The sequence below is a fragment of the Hermetia illucens genome, chromosome 3 (genome assembly GCF_905115235.1).
Source record: "Hermetia illucens chromosome 3, iHerIll2.2.curated.20191125, whole genome shotgun sequence".
NCBI classification, from domain to species: domain Eukaryota; kingdom Metazoa; phylum Arthropoda; class Insecta; order Diptera; family Stratiomyidae; genus Hermetia; species Hermetia illucens.
Genome location: NC_051851.1, coordinates 149602711 through 149616589, shown reverse-complemented (window position 1 = coordinate 149616589; position 13879 = coordinate 149602711). Strand labels below are relative to the sequence as shown.

General features: G+C 43.2%; 1 protein-coding gene across 6 annotated transcripts in view; it reads right to left on the bottom strand.

Moving 5' to 3' along the window:
* The window catches only part of LOC119651713 (protein sickie), a 467977-nt gene that overhangs the window by 223700 nt on the left and 230398 nt on the right, over positions 1-13879 (bottom strand). For 2 of the 6 annotated variants that reach the window (XM_038055431.1, XM_038055433.1), the window contains exon 2: positions 4300-4493. The exons of the other annotated variants lie outside the window; for them this stretch is intronic. In XM_038055431.1, coding sequence (XP_037911359.1) covers positions 4300-4373 — 74 coding nt within the window. In that variant the 5' untranslated portion in view covers positions 4374-4493. The remainder of the gene's footprint in view (positions 1-4299; positions 4494-13879) is intronic. 6 annotated transcript variants of the gene reach the window in all.

Below are 13879 nucleotides of genomic sequence, written 5' to 3'. Positions count from 1 at the left end.
TGATTTGAAAGGTTCGCGACACCATCGAAATCCAAGTTTTGACAGATCAAAATGGTGCAACCAATCAAGAGCCAACCTTGTTTCTGAGCGGGGCAAAAGTTAAAAAAGAGGACAAGAATTTAAGCGTGAAAATGTCAGATAATATTCATCTAATGAGGCACGTTCATAATACTGCAACCACAATCTCTACGCACAATTCGGAGGGCACGAAATCGGCCATGCTGTTTTGACGGCGTCTCCCAAATCAATTGCTTACTATTCGATCACTTTCACAAGTAGCACGGCTGAATACCACGTCCAAATGATAAAATTTTATTACCAAAATAGACGCGTTGTCCCTTGAAAGTTAATCCACAATTCGGTGGGTAGGTTTGAAAAGATCGGTCGATAAAAAATCAACCAATACACGTGCGTCAAGGAAACATCAGATCGGCCGAAAACATCGCCGCTTTCGCTGAAATGTGGAGAAGAACTCGAATTCCTCGCCAGCACACGAACTTCACTTATTGCAGATTTCAACTGGTGAATTTTCGAAAAGAACTCGAACGTGCATCCGTGTCTTAATAATCATAGACGTGATATGTTCACTGACTGGACTTCGAGGTATTTTCAATAAAACCCCATTTTGGCCGAAAAATTGGCATATTTTTGAATGAACAAGCAAAATTGGCATATGTGGGACCATGCCAACCCATACGAGCTCACCAGGTGACAATGCAATGCTTGTTCCAGTGCCGCAAAACAAAATATTTAAGATGGCCCAAAGCCATAAAAACCAGCAACTCATTGACATTTGTTTGGTTAATGTGAGAGATCGATGGCCAAAAGATCATTTGAGTGGTCGGAGTTAATCAAGAGGGGAGAGCTATGCCAAAAACCTAAACCGGTGCGGAACTACGCATCGGTTTAAGGGCACTTGAAATTTTGTAAAATGGCACGTGAGGGACAGAAGTGTTTAATTCTTTAGCTTGGGGAGCAAAAAGGCGAGCACGTGCGCGTTACGGAACACTTCGGTAGAGCTTCAGTAATTTCCTCACAGTCAATTTCGCCAAATTTTTGGGTTTTAGGCTGGCTTTCCTCTCTAGATCGACTCCCTCCAGTCAAGATGGTCTTTAGACCATCGCCAATAATCTAATGATTCATTACAAGCGTTTGGACCGTTCGTCTACATCGATATCACCATTTTTCTTGGTGGCTTGTGTGGAATCGAAAACCTCGTAAGTCAGCTATCTAGCAAATCAGGCCTTCAATGTTTCGGTCGGTTTTTTGTCGTTTTTGGAGTTGATTATTCATCGCTGACAATGTGAAACTATTCTAGTGGAAGTGCCTAATTTTCGAAGATGTTACGGAATAATCATGTATAAATTTTCCTCAACTATGAAATTGGCTTAAATTGCAGAATTAAGCCATGGATACACTTCTCTTTAAGACTCTGATCACATTTTCAAAAAAATTAGAAATCGCAAATAATATATTTCAGGAACCAACTATCCCTTCCATCATTGTGAGGAGAACACATTGATGGAGTCGACGGTTGATTCCCGAGGCACAGTATTTATGATTTCCAACCATTAATTCCAACTAATAAGGGAAGACTCTTCTAGCCTTCCAGCAGCGTGAAAAAAACATGCAACTTTTAAGAAATTTTTAAATTTATCCAGACATAAAAAAGATCCGATCATTGAAGGAAACAGATCAGGAGTAGGAACGCCAACAGTGACGAACTATATAAATTTATTCGGTCCGTTTTTAAGAGATGGTTGTAGTGGACATTAATGTTTCATATTGACAGCTGATTTTGATTATGCTATTATTATCTGTCAATAATATACAATGGATATTGCTTTAAGTTTTGCAGTAAGTAGGCAGCATTTGCGGGAAGTTTTATTTTTCTATTTCAATTACAAAAAAAAGTGCAGCTGAAGTAGGCTGTGGAAGTGCATGGTGACAATACTGCAAATGATAAATCACGTTGGGAATGGTTTCGACGATTCAAGGATAGGGATTCTGGAGAACTGAAAAAATTTGAAGGCGAAGAATTAGTCGCATTACTCGATGATGTCTGTGTCAAATGCAAGATGAGCCTGCAAGATCATTGGGAGTGACACAGGAAGCAATTTCATTACGATAAAAATCGATGTGATTGATCCACAAACAAGAAAACTGGATACCTTATCAACTTAAACCGAGAGATGTGGAAAGGCGATTGTGCATTTGCGAGTAGCTGCTTCAAAGGCTGATAATCCCAAGAACAAAAAAAAATACTACGCTAGGCCCGGTCACCCGTTACCATCGACCTCAACATCAACACCAAAGCCGAATATTCATGGTTCGGAAATCATGTTATGTATATGGTGTGACCAAAAGGGAATTGTGTATTATGAGCTTCTGAAACCTGATGAATATATTACGGGCAATCGGCATAGACTGCAATTGATTCGTTTGAGCCGAGCATTACGAGAACTTCTTGTCAGTTACCTCTAAACAGCAAACAGGTAACCGATGACCGAAACGAATCAATTCCGATTGTACAGGCAACCGGTGATCTATTTAAAAATCATTCGGTCAGCCAGCTGACTTAAAGGGAGTTAAGGCAAGCCGGTACGTGAGTGAGAAGAGGGGCGCGACTGACAGTCGCCGGCCATCTCGGTAGTGAGCGTTATGTTCACCATATGAATTTTATAATCAAAGTTTTTCACGGCCAGGGTACAACTGTCTTCTGGCTTTCCGGAACTTGCATAGTCTTCGGTTCATGAAGCGGTTGGTTGGAATATTCAGGTGTAACTGACAGACCTGTCCGGATGTGTTTGGCTGGCTGGTTGAATTTATTCTGCAATGTAGGCAGGGTGTTTTCAAAATAGACAGATAAAACAATAATCGTCATCATCAACGGCGCAACAACCGGTATCCGGTCAAGACCTGCCTTAATAAGGAACTCCAGACATCCCGGTTTTGCGTCGAGGTCCACCAATTCGATATCCCTAAAAGCTGTCTGGCGTCCTGATCTACGCCATCGCTCCATCTTAGGCAGGGTCTGCCTCGTCTTCCTTTTCTACGGTAGATATTGCCCTTATAGACTTTCCGGGTGGGATCATCCTCATCCACACGAATTAAGTGACCCGCCCACCGTAACCTATTGAGCCGGATTTTATCCACAACCGGACGGTCATGGTATCGCTCATAGATTTCGTCGTTGTGTAGGCTACGGAATCGTCCATCCTCATGTAGGGGGCCAGAAATTCTTCGGAGGATTCTTCTCTCGAACGCGGCCAAGAGTTCGCAATTTTTCTTGCTAAGATCCCAAGTTTCCGAGGAATACATGAGGACTGGCAAGATCATAGTTTTGTACAGTAAGAGCTTTGACCCTATGGTGAGACGTTTCGAGCGGAACAGTCTTTGTAAGCTGAAATAGGCTCTGTTGGCTCACAACAATCGTCCGCGGATTTCATCATCATAGCTGTTATCGGTTGTGATTTTCGACCCTAGATAGGAGAAATTGTCAACAGTCTCAAAGTTGCATTCTCCTATCCTTATTCTTCTTCGTGTTTGACCAGTGCGGTTTGATGTTGTTGGTTGATTCGTCTTCGGTGCTGACGTTGCCACCATATATTTTGTCTTGCCTTCATTGATGTGCAGCCAAAGATCTCGCGCTAATTGCCGCCTGCTCGATCTGGATGAAGGCAGTTTGTACGTCTCGGGTCGTTCTTCCCATAATGTCGATATCGTCAGCATAGGCCAGTAGTTGGGTGGACTTGAAGAGGATCGTACCTCTTGCATTAACCTCAGCATCACGGATCACTTTCTCGAGGGCCAGGTTTAAGAGGACGCATGATAGCGCATCCCCTTGTCGTAGACCTTTGTTGATGTCGAATGGTCTTCAGAGTGATCCTGCTGCTTTTATCTGGCCTCGCACATTGGTCAGTGTCAGCCTAGTCAGCCTTATTAATTTCGTCGGGATACCGAATTCTCTCATGGCCGTGTACAGTTTTACCCTGCCTATGCTATCATAGGCGGCTTTAAAGTCGATGAACAGATGATGCAACTGTTGTCCATATTCCAACAGTTTTTCCATCGTTTGCCGCAGAGAGAAAATTTGCTCCTTTTTAAGTTTGTTTTTATTTTGGCTTTAGGCCCTGACAATTAAAATATAAAAAAATCGGTCTTTATGGTACCATCTCAAATCGAAAGTATAAACTAATCCCAAGTTTGTAACAAATAAAAGGTTATTTGAGTAAGATAGAACGGTTCATAAAACCCTGGATTTTTAAAGCGCTAGCTACTAATTTCTGACTTAATTACCTGCGAACATCTGGTGAATTCGGTAAACTCCGGCATTTTCGACTTTTGTTATGGGACGACGATGAATTTCCCATGATCACAAACAATTCTAACCACTTCCTTTTAACAAAATTTAGTCCATTTTATCAATTTCTTTGAAATTTCCATAACACTTTACACTGCTAGAGACACCAATAAAATTTCCCGCACTACCCCTGTTTTAAGAATAATTTAACTTCATGGAAATATTTAAAAATATTTGATTTGAAACCGAACAAGCTTTTAGATTTTTTCTAAAAAGATACGCAATATATTTACTACCTCCCCTGAACCTAGAAACAACTTTCATTAGCTAAGATGCTCAATCTCATAATTTCCTTCAAGAAATGTAATTATATTCATTATTCACACCAGCTAACTGGAAAAGATGGCAATTAGTCCTTTAGAACGACATTTGTCAGAAAATATAATTACATTAGGTTGATTTGAATCATGCTTCGGATTCCATTAGACCACGCTTCAAGTGGCGTGCAGAAAGGATAACTCATCGTGTTTGATATATGATATGTGGTGAGTATATATGTATGTGCTTTCTGTTTAGTACAACACAAATGAGTAATAACGACCCTTTGGTCAAGGACACAGGGTGTATCTAAATACAGTCTGTTGAATATGGTACTGCGATTTGAAAGAAGATATTCAAAGTGTTTACCTAATATATACATAGATTAATATTCATCAGATTTTTTATAGAAAAATATTTTCAGAAAATAGCACCACTTCTACTTTTGAGGCTAGATTTATAGATAAGTATATGGTATAGATAAATAATTGCAACACCCCACCATCCTGTAAGCCGAGCATCAATTTTCCTTTATGATTTTTACTCCTATTACCCCCGAGGTACTTGTATACACCCAGACCAACCACCATCACCACTTCTCACAACCCTCAATTCTCCCTTCATATCATCTATGAAGTATTTTGAATTTTATTGAAAAATGAGATCATATACAAGCAACTGCCAATTGCAGTCATCCCACCCATCTGTCTTTAAACTCAATTTGTTGTGTCCTGAGCGTGTCATGTCTTAAACGAGATGGTGATGGATGTTACAACTGAGACTTCGGTCACGTGCTGATCCAGCAAGGAGTCAGAAAAATGGGGGTTCTACTACTCCCGATGGAAAATTCGTGAAGGAAAGTAGTCTGTCAAGAGGTAACAGTCAACAGTCCAACTCTTGCTCCCCCTGTTCGTTATGTACTCGTCTACAGTTGCAGGGAATCTTATCGGTTTCGTAGGGTTGCATATCCTTCATCTCCACCGTTCTGTTTTTTACTCTGTTTGCTCTCGGTGCTCTCCAGAAGGACATCAATTTTTCCCTGTCCGATCGGTTTCTATTTACCCAGACTGAAACTACTATGTCTGTCTGTTTTCCGATAATATGAAATCAAGTGGAAATACTAAGGAATGATAGGGTGAAAACTGGCTTCTAATGGATTAGATTGCAATATACCTAATATTAATAAATCCTGTTACAGGAGGAGGTAACGTGAATGCGCATTCGAATTGTGTATTTATGGGAGATAAATGAGGAAATTAAGTTAAAAAATCGATTTTTGTTTGTTTCTATAGAATTTGTTGCTTATTTTCTACCCCAGGCAATACGGATATTTGGAAATAAAAGATTTATGCACGGGCATGGGTAAGATTTGTAAAACTACCCAAATTTGGATGGATGAGTATTGAAACAGTCAATTTAATAAATCAGATAATAATAAGAAAAAAAGATATATATTATATCATGTATGTTCTGAAGTAAGTTTTCTTAAAATTTCCATTTTCAGGACCTTCCCTCACTTCTAAATGTGAGTCAACCAAGATCCGCAGAGTCAGATTATGCTTCAGTTCACTATCATCACACTTAACACTGTGCAAGTGATAAGCTAACAGCACCCACCTAAGCACAAGACGAACACAGACACCTATGACGATTGAGATTCAAACCCTGAGCAGCATGATTGGGGGGCTGACGCTCTACTCCCTCAGCCATCGCGCCGTCATTTTCAAATTTATGCGTGATACTATTGTAATGGAAAGACTCTCAAATAGCCGTCCCCGAAAATTGATATAAGGACGATTGCTAGATGAATGACAGTGGCTTTGCTTTTTTGAAGCGCCTTCCATAAAATAACGGTTGAATGAATGTTGATTCCGGAAAAAAATAATTAATATTGCACTATTAGACGAGCCTATATAACGAAGAAATTTATGAGCGGTTGTGGATATAATCTATGGATGCCAGACATCGTTTATAGACATCGAATTGGTGAACATCGGTGCAAATCCAGGATATCTGGAGTTCCATACTAAGGCCTAAACTGGATACCGGTGGATGCGTCGTTGATGATGATTAGACGAAAAGTTGTAAACTTCAAAAGATCATCAGATTTTTCGTTAAAGAAAATTTTACCGAAGTGTATTGGTTTGAGGAGATCGAGCAGCTACATGTGATATGCAGAGCCATCTCTTCTTCTTTTTCTCATCGGCTGCATATACCGAAAACCGACATCCCATTTTTTTCATCTGGTAGTTTAAGGACCAGTGTCCAATCAAAGCCCTACCATTGTTTCCACTTTTTAATAATAATAATAATAACAATGGCGAAGCCGGTTCCAAGCCCGGTTGTGAAAGGAGGAGGGATGGATAGCTAAAGTCTGAATGGCAGCGTCTCAGGGGGTAGGTGAGGAAAGCGCAGGAATTTTGCAGTCTTGCAGATTACTTACTAAGGAAGCTATCCCAACACCTGGCAGCTAGGGATAAAATCCACCACCAAAAATGAGAAGAAGAAGAAATTTGAGGTCTGCTACGGATAACCGGCGGGAGTCGTCTGACTTGATGACTGGGTCGGGCTCTCGTAATGGACAGCACGGCGTCGAAACCGCTAGTCGTGGGGCGGTTCGACGTCTAGGCGCCACGATGACCAGGAGCACAGCTCCGCCTGCTGCAGCTGTTTCGTCACAATCTGTGGCGACCACTTCAGCAGGTTCGCGTAGGCAGTGGATGAAATGGACTGAAGAAATGAACCTCTTCATCATTCGTTCCTACTACGAAACAACGGCGGGGGCGGGTACAACATCTTACCGCCCCTTGTTGCACCAGAGATTCGTCGAGCGTTTCCCGCAATTCGCGCACGTGGCTGTGCAGCGAGTCGCAGACCAGTACCGCTTTATTACTCGCAGCGACATAATCCCGGCCACCATCAGGGAACGTGTTCGACTTGAGGTCATCGGGGAAACTGGTGACCGAGAGTCGATGGGGGCAGAGGCGGCGGCATCAACAACACCACGCCGCACTGTAGGCAACAGGTTCAGTACTCGCCGAAGCACTCTTCTCCACCGTCCAGCTGAGGTTTCCGCTGAGGTTCGGGACGAATTCCAAAGAGCGTGTATAGAATTCTCGGATATGGATCCTTTGCATATACCAGGTATTCCCAGGCTCTATGCATCTCCAGAAACTCCGGGAATTCTATCTCAAATCAATGATGAGATTGCATCTCGAATGTGTGCTGATATGTCGCTGCTGCAACTACAATCACTTGTACATTGTGGTGCAGTTGCGGCTATCAGATTGCACGGTCAGAAGATTCGCTTTCGTGTTATTGGTTTGAGTGACCAAAGAGATCCACCATGGGAAATTCGTCTGGAACGTCGGCGGGACTCATTAAGGCAGGACATTGCTAGACTGATTCAGATCAGCAGAAATAAAAATGCATAGGGTTTACCGGAACTATGCCATCCCCTGTGAGACACCGGTAGTTGAAATTCTGGACACACTAAAATAGAAACTTTCTGTCATATGCAGTCGGTTACGACGGTACGTCGAAAGTCATTCCATACGTGTCCAGAATGCAACATACGCGAGGAACCAGCGGAGTTTTTTCAGATCTCCCAACGAATCCTAACAGAGCGTCCAGACAATACAGTTCTCGGTGACGGAAGCGAAAGAGTATTGGGGTGGACTTTGGGGGTTACCCGCCCAGCATGCTGAACATGCTGAGTGGATCACCGCCGAAGGCACCCGCCATGCCACGCCTGGCATGAATTTTGCGGATGTTACCGAAGAGGAAGTTCGACGAGCCATAAACAGCTCGAAGAACTGGAGGGGCCCAGGTCTGCATCGGGTGGAGAATTTCTGGTATAAGAAATTTACCAGCGTACACAGTCGATTGGCACGCAGTATAAATGAGGTCATGAGTCGGCCGGAGGAATTTCCATCCTTCCTCATTGCGGGGATTACCTACCTTATCCCTAAGAAGGACACGGTGCAGGACCCCGCAGACACAAGACTGATCACTTGCTTACCAACCCTCTACAAATTCATAACGTCCATTATTAGTGGAAGGATCAATGCGCACCTCGAGACCAACAATATTCTGTCCGAGGCGCAGAAGGGCTGCCGAGTTGGGTCAAGGAGTTGCAAAGAGCAACTCATTATCGACTCGGTAGTTGTAGGACAAGCAACTAGAGGCCAAAGAAACCTCTTTAGTTGCTATATCGATATCCTACATCTGTATCGCATTGATCAGAAACTAATAAAGTTTTTGGCGACAGTCATGGAAGGGTGGCATACCACCTTATCGGTGCGTACATCTGAGCGTGCTAATACCTCAGAGCCCATCCGTATACGGAGGGGCATCTTCCAGGGGGATTCGTTGATTTCCCTTTGGTTTTTTATGGCACTGAACCTCCTTTCATGGCTACTGAATGATGCTAAAGGGCATGGTTTTGCAATAAAGTATGGCCTACGTGCTAAGTGCGAAATGACACCCTTGATGTACTTAGATGACATCAAGCTGTATGCTGGTCTTGACAACCATCTTAGAAGTCTGTTGCGAATAATAGACATGTTCAGCCGTGATATTCGGATGGAGTTTGGATTAGACAAGTGTCGAATCCAAGCCATCCGCAAAGGTCATCTCGAGCCGCATGCCGGACACAGCAATGGTAACTTCCACATTGAAGCTATGACCGAGACAGACTTCTACAAGTACCTAGGAATTCTGCAAGAAACCCATGCTCGAGTTGGTGATCTGAAGGATGCTCTGCTGTCCGAATTCCTGCGACGTGTAAAGCGGGTGCTGAAATCGTATCTCTCGGGGAAGAATAAAATGAGCGCGTCGAATGTATTCGCTATCCCTTCACTGGCTTATGCATTCGGAATATTGCCGTGGACGAAGACCGATCTGGAAAACGTCCAGCGGCGGATACGAACAACTATGTCCAAATTCCGAATGTATCATCTAAGGTCTGCCGTGGAGCGGATGAACCTGCCTCGTGACATCATAGATAGGGGCGTGGTTGCCGTGGCGGCGCAATATCATCGCCAAGTCGACTCGTTGTGCGCTTATTTTTACAGCAAAGAGCAGGCGAGACCCTTGCATGCGGCTGTCTGTAAGGCAGACTGTGGGCTGATTCCACTTAATTTGAAGGATCGATCTTTCAATCCTCTGAGTGGGGTGAAGTCGGACCAAGAGCGGTTCGATGAATGGAAGTCGAAGGCAATGCACCGTAAACACGTGAATTGTCTTTGGCAGCCATTTGTCGATTTGCATTTGTCGAACAAATGGCTATGTGCTGGGGAGCTCTTTGTTGAGACGGAGGGGTTCATGTGTGCCATTCAGGACGGCGTGGTCGCCACCCGAGCTTATAAAAAGCTCATCATGAAAGAACGGGTGGAGAACGACCAGTGCAGAATGTGTGGTTCAGCGTTAGAGACGTTGGACCATCTCATTTCTGGCTGTACGGTTATGGCACCGGTGCCATACATCACCAGGCACAATGCTGTATGTAAGGTTATCCATCAAAACCTTGCATACAAGCATGGGTTGATCACGGGAACATGTCCGGTTTACCGATATGAGCCGCAAGCAGTAGTTGATAGTTCTGCTTACAGCATGTATTGGTACCGTCAAGTTCTGACTGATCACCACATTCCACACAACAAGCCTGATGTACTGTTAGTTGACAAGACGGGTCGCTTCGCGTATATTATTGATGTTGCTACCCCCATAATAGCAACATTGAACGGAAATACGTGGAGAAGAAGGTGAACTATGAGCCATTGGCTCGGGAAATCAAAGAAATTTGGCATCTCGAGCGGGTGGTTGTAGTTCCCATAATATTGTCAGCTACAGGTATTGTATCTAAATCCTTCACGGCTTCTCTTGATGTCCTGGGACTTCCGCACAGTCTGCTTCAAACCATGCAGAAGTACACCATTGTGCATACGTGTTCGATGTTGCGGGGAGTACTCGACGGATTCTCTCACTGACCTACCACCGGCCACCACCACCAGTTTTTAAGTAGGTAGGATCGCCCGAGCCTAAATGATTGGTACATAGTGCTAGTATTAGGTAAAATCTGGCATTTGTTCATATTGTGATAACTCGGAAATAATAATAATAATTGTTGGCACAACAATCGATATTGGGTCAGGGCCTTGAAGTGGGTTAGAGCACTTCATTCAAGGCCGTAACCGTACACTACAGTAGTACACTGTAGGAAGCAATGTGGTCAGCATTGCGGTCACCCGAGATTATTACCCTGATTTGACTCAGGTACTCATTCACAGCTGAGTCGACTGGTATCCGACGTCAAATCACGATACAAATCCCACTGCCACCAGTGATATTTGAACCGCGACCTTCCGTACGATAGCCTTGTGCTCTAACCATTCCGGACATTTTTTAAGGGGCAATAAAAATATGGCTGCGTGAACGCATGCAACACTGTTCAGAGCAGACTTGACAATGGATGACCTGATATTATCCTAGCTTTGGTCGCACCCCAATATAGACGCAATGTTTCTGAGAAGTCGGATTAGTTCCCAGAACACTTCTGAGCCCAATCCGTCTTCCAGGGCTACCCGGTCGGCGGGGATTATTAAATCTGTAGTGCCTAAGAACTCCTGGCTATACGTCGTCCATTCATCGTCTATGCTTTTGATGATTACAATAGAATAGGTCTTCTCAAAGGCAAACCTGGAAAACTCATAAACAGTGGGCCTCAGAAACAAGGAATTCCCAGGTCGATACATGACCTTATGATGAATTGTTTTTCCACAAGTTCATTTCCGTTTCACCTTGAAGTGAATGCGACCTAGATTTAACACAAATACGAGTGTCGCGGTCGCCATAGTGGTCCTTGCTGAAGTAATATTTAGGCAACTGAGAGTATGGGTTCAGTTTCGATCAACAGACGATGCATACATTGATCCCAGAACTTACCTATCAAAGTCCTATAGCAACAGAGCAATATACAGGATATTCTCCTTGGGCATGATTTTTCCATGTTAGCTTGAAGTCGAGGTGTATTCCCAAAATACTTCGCTATTGCATGCTATGCATCAGCTGGATTTTCACTCCCATAAGGTGGAACGCGTGTAGTTATCGTATTTGAAGTTCGTAGTAAACATAACTAGTCGAGTCTTCCCAACGTTCAGCGATAGTCCTTAGACATCCTGCCTCAATAGAGGATTTGTCCGTAGAAGCACAATGTCTTCTGAATCTTTCTTCATTCCAACATGTGAAAAATCCAACGAATGAGGCTTAGACAAGGCATTTTCAATGTCAATGAGTGCGCCGAAGGCCGCCTGGTGAAACTCGAATTTGACAAAGCAGAGAAAAATGACAAGGCAACCTACAATGAAGCTCTAAGGAACAAATCAGCTTCAAAATGGAATAAATTAGTAAGAGGGTAAGATCGGCTGGACCATCATGAAGATGCTTTTACGAAGAGACAAACTCGTTGAAAGCAACTTGGATGTTAGAACGGCACCTATTCAAAAGAGGGGGTAACAGGTACACTGGAACCAATGAGGCAATGGCAGATCATCTGGATGAAATGCATCTCTCAAGTAGCATCCAAAGCCATAACTCTGAGCAGTTAGTTGTTCATAATCATCCACACAGAGACCGGTTTTTGGCACACATGTTATTCAAATAAGTTAAATAGACATTTAACTCGTTGCAAATCTAAAGGCCTAGATGATACCAACCCTGCCTTGATAACAGAAAGAATGGATGTCACAGGTCGACGTACATACATGTATTAGGAATATATTTGAAACATGAATTGGTGGACCTCGGCGCAAAACCGGGATGTCTGGAGTTCCTTATTAAGGCAGGCCTAGACCGGATACCGGTTGTTGCGCCGTTGATGATGATGATTTGAAACATGCTTGGGACACAAAAATTTCAATAAAAGAGTTTGCTCATCCACCGTTACTGAAAGCACTAACATCGGTTAAAGCAGTTCTATTTTGAAGATGAGCCATTGTAATATCGGTCACATTATATGACCACATGTGTGCAATTTGCAAAGCAAGGGATACTCTCCAAATGGATCTATGGTTAGTGATATGAAAACCAAATCAGTTATATTCGCTAAGAACGTTAAATGGAGTAAATGCACGCTAGCTAGTACAAACAGTTCAATATGTATATAGAAGTTCGGCCTCACCTCCGAGTCTGACATGGACACACCACATCCAAGAACTATCACAGTCTGGCAGATTCCTGTTTGCCCTAAATTTTTCAAGTTCGGCCCCACCTTCCCACCTCATCCCCATCATATATATGTTATATGGTTACCAATCCTCTGTACAGGGTGTAGCGCGTTGATTGCTGGCAATGGGCTCAAACTCTTACCACGACCTTCCGAGAAACCCATTTGTCGGTCATTCAGTCCAACTCTGCTTATCTCCTTATCCAAATTCAGAGCCATTTAGATAAAATCTATGATTCGATATTATGCAAAGAGATTTCATCAGCCTAGTCGGTTTGTTTGAGGGAAGATCACATAGTCCTTTGAAGCCATCTGCATCCTCCCGTCAAGGACGCATGGAAAAAGTTACCAATAACGCGTAGATCGTACCGGTGACAAAATGCAAACCAGGAGAACTCTGCTTCCGACTTGAAATTTCAACTACATTTTGCGTGACATTTTGCGCCATCATATCTCGCTTTTAATGTCTCCGGAATGCCTCTCCTCCCTCAAGCGTTTGCTGTTGATGCTGTTGAAAGCTTTCTCGAAATTGCTGAAGGGTAGGTGAAACGGTGATCTAAATCCCGCAAACTGCTTCACAATAACCCGAAGGGTGTTAATGTAATCGGTAATAGTAGATCCAGAGTGGAAGCCAGCCTCTCTGCTGATTGAGCTTTCGAAGTGTTCTTTGACGCGTTTCAGAATGATTTTAGTTATTATCTTCACGATAGCAGAAAGAACTCAAACACTTCATTCAGTTGTCACATCGGAGACGAGATGCCGAAAAAGAGATCTTAACGATGAACGCTTTTTCCATTCATTGAAAAATGTCTGAAATCCCAAGCATTTACGAATGTGTAGAAGGAAGAACTGTTCCGTAGGGAGATCGTCAAAACTGGAAACTTTACTCCGTCTGTGTGCGTTGATGGCAAATATTATTTCGATGCTGTTTGGAGGAGCATACCGTATCTGGTTTGCGGCTTACGGTGGTTATTATCCTCAAAAACTGTAACTTCACCGGATTGTTAAGATTCGAAATAATAATGGAACCTTCC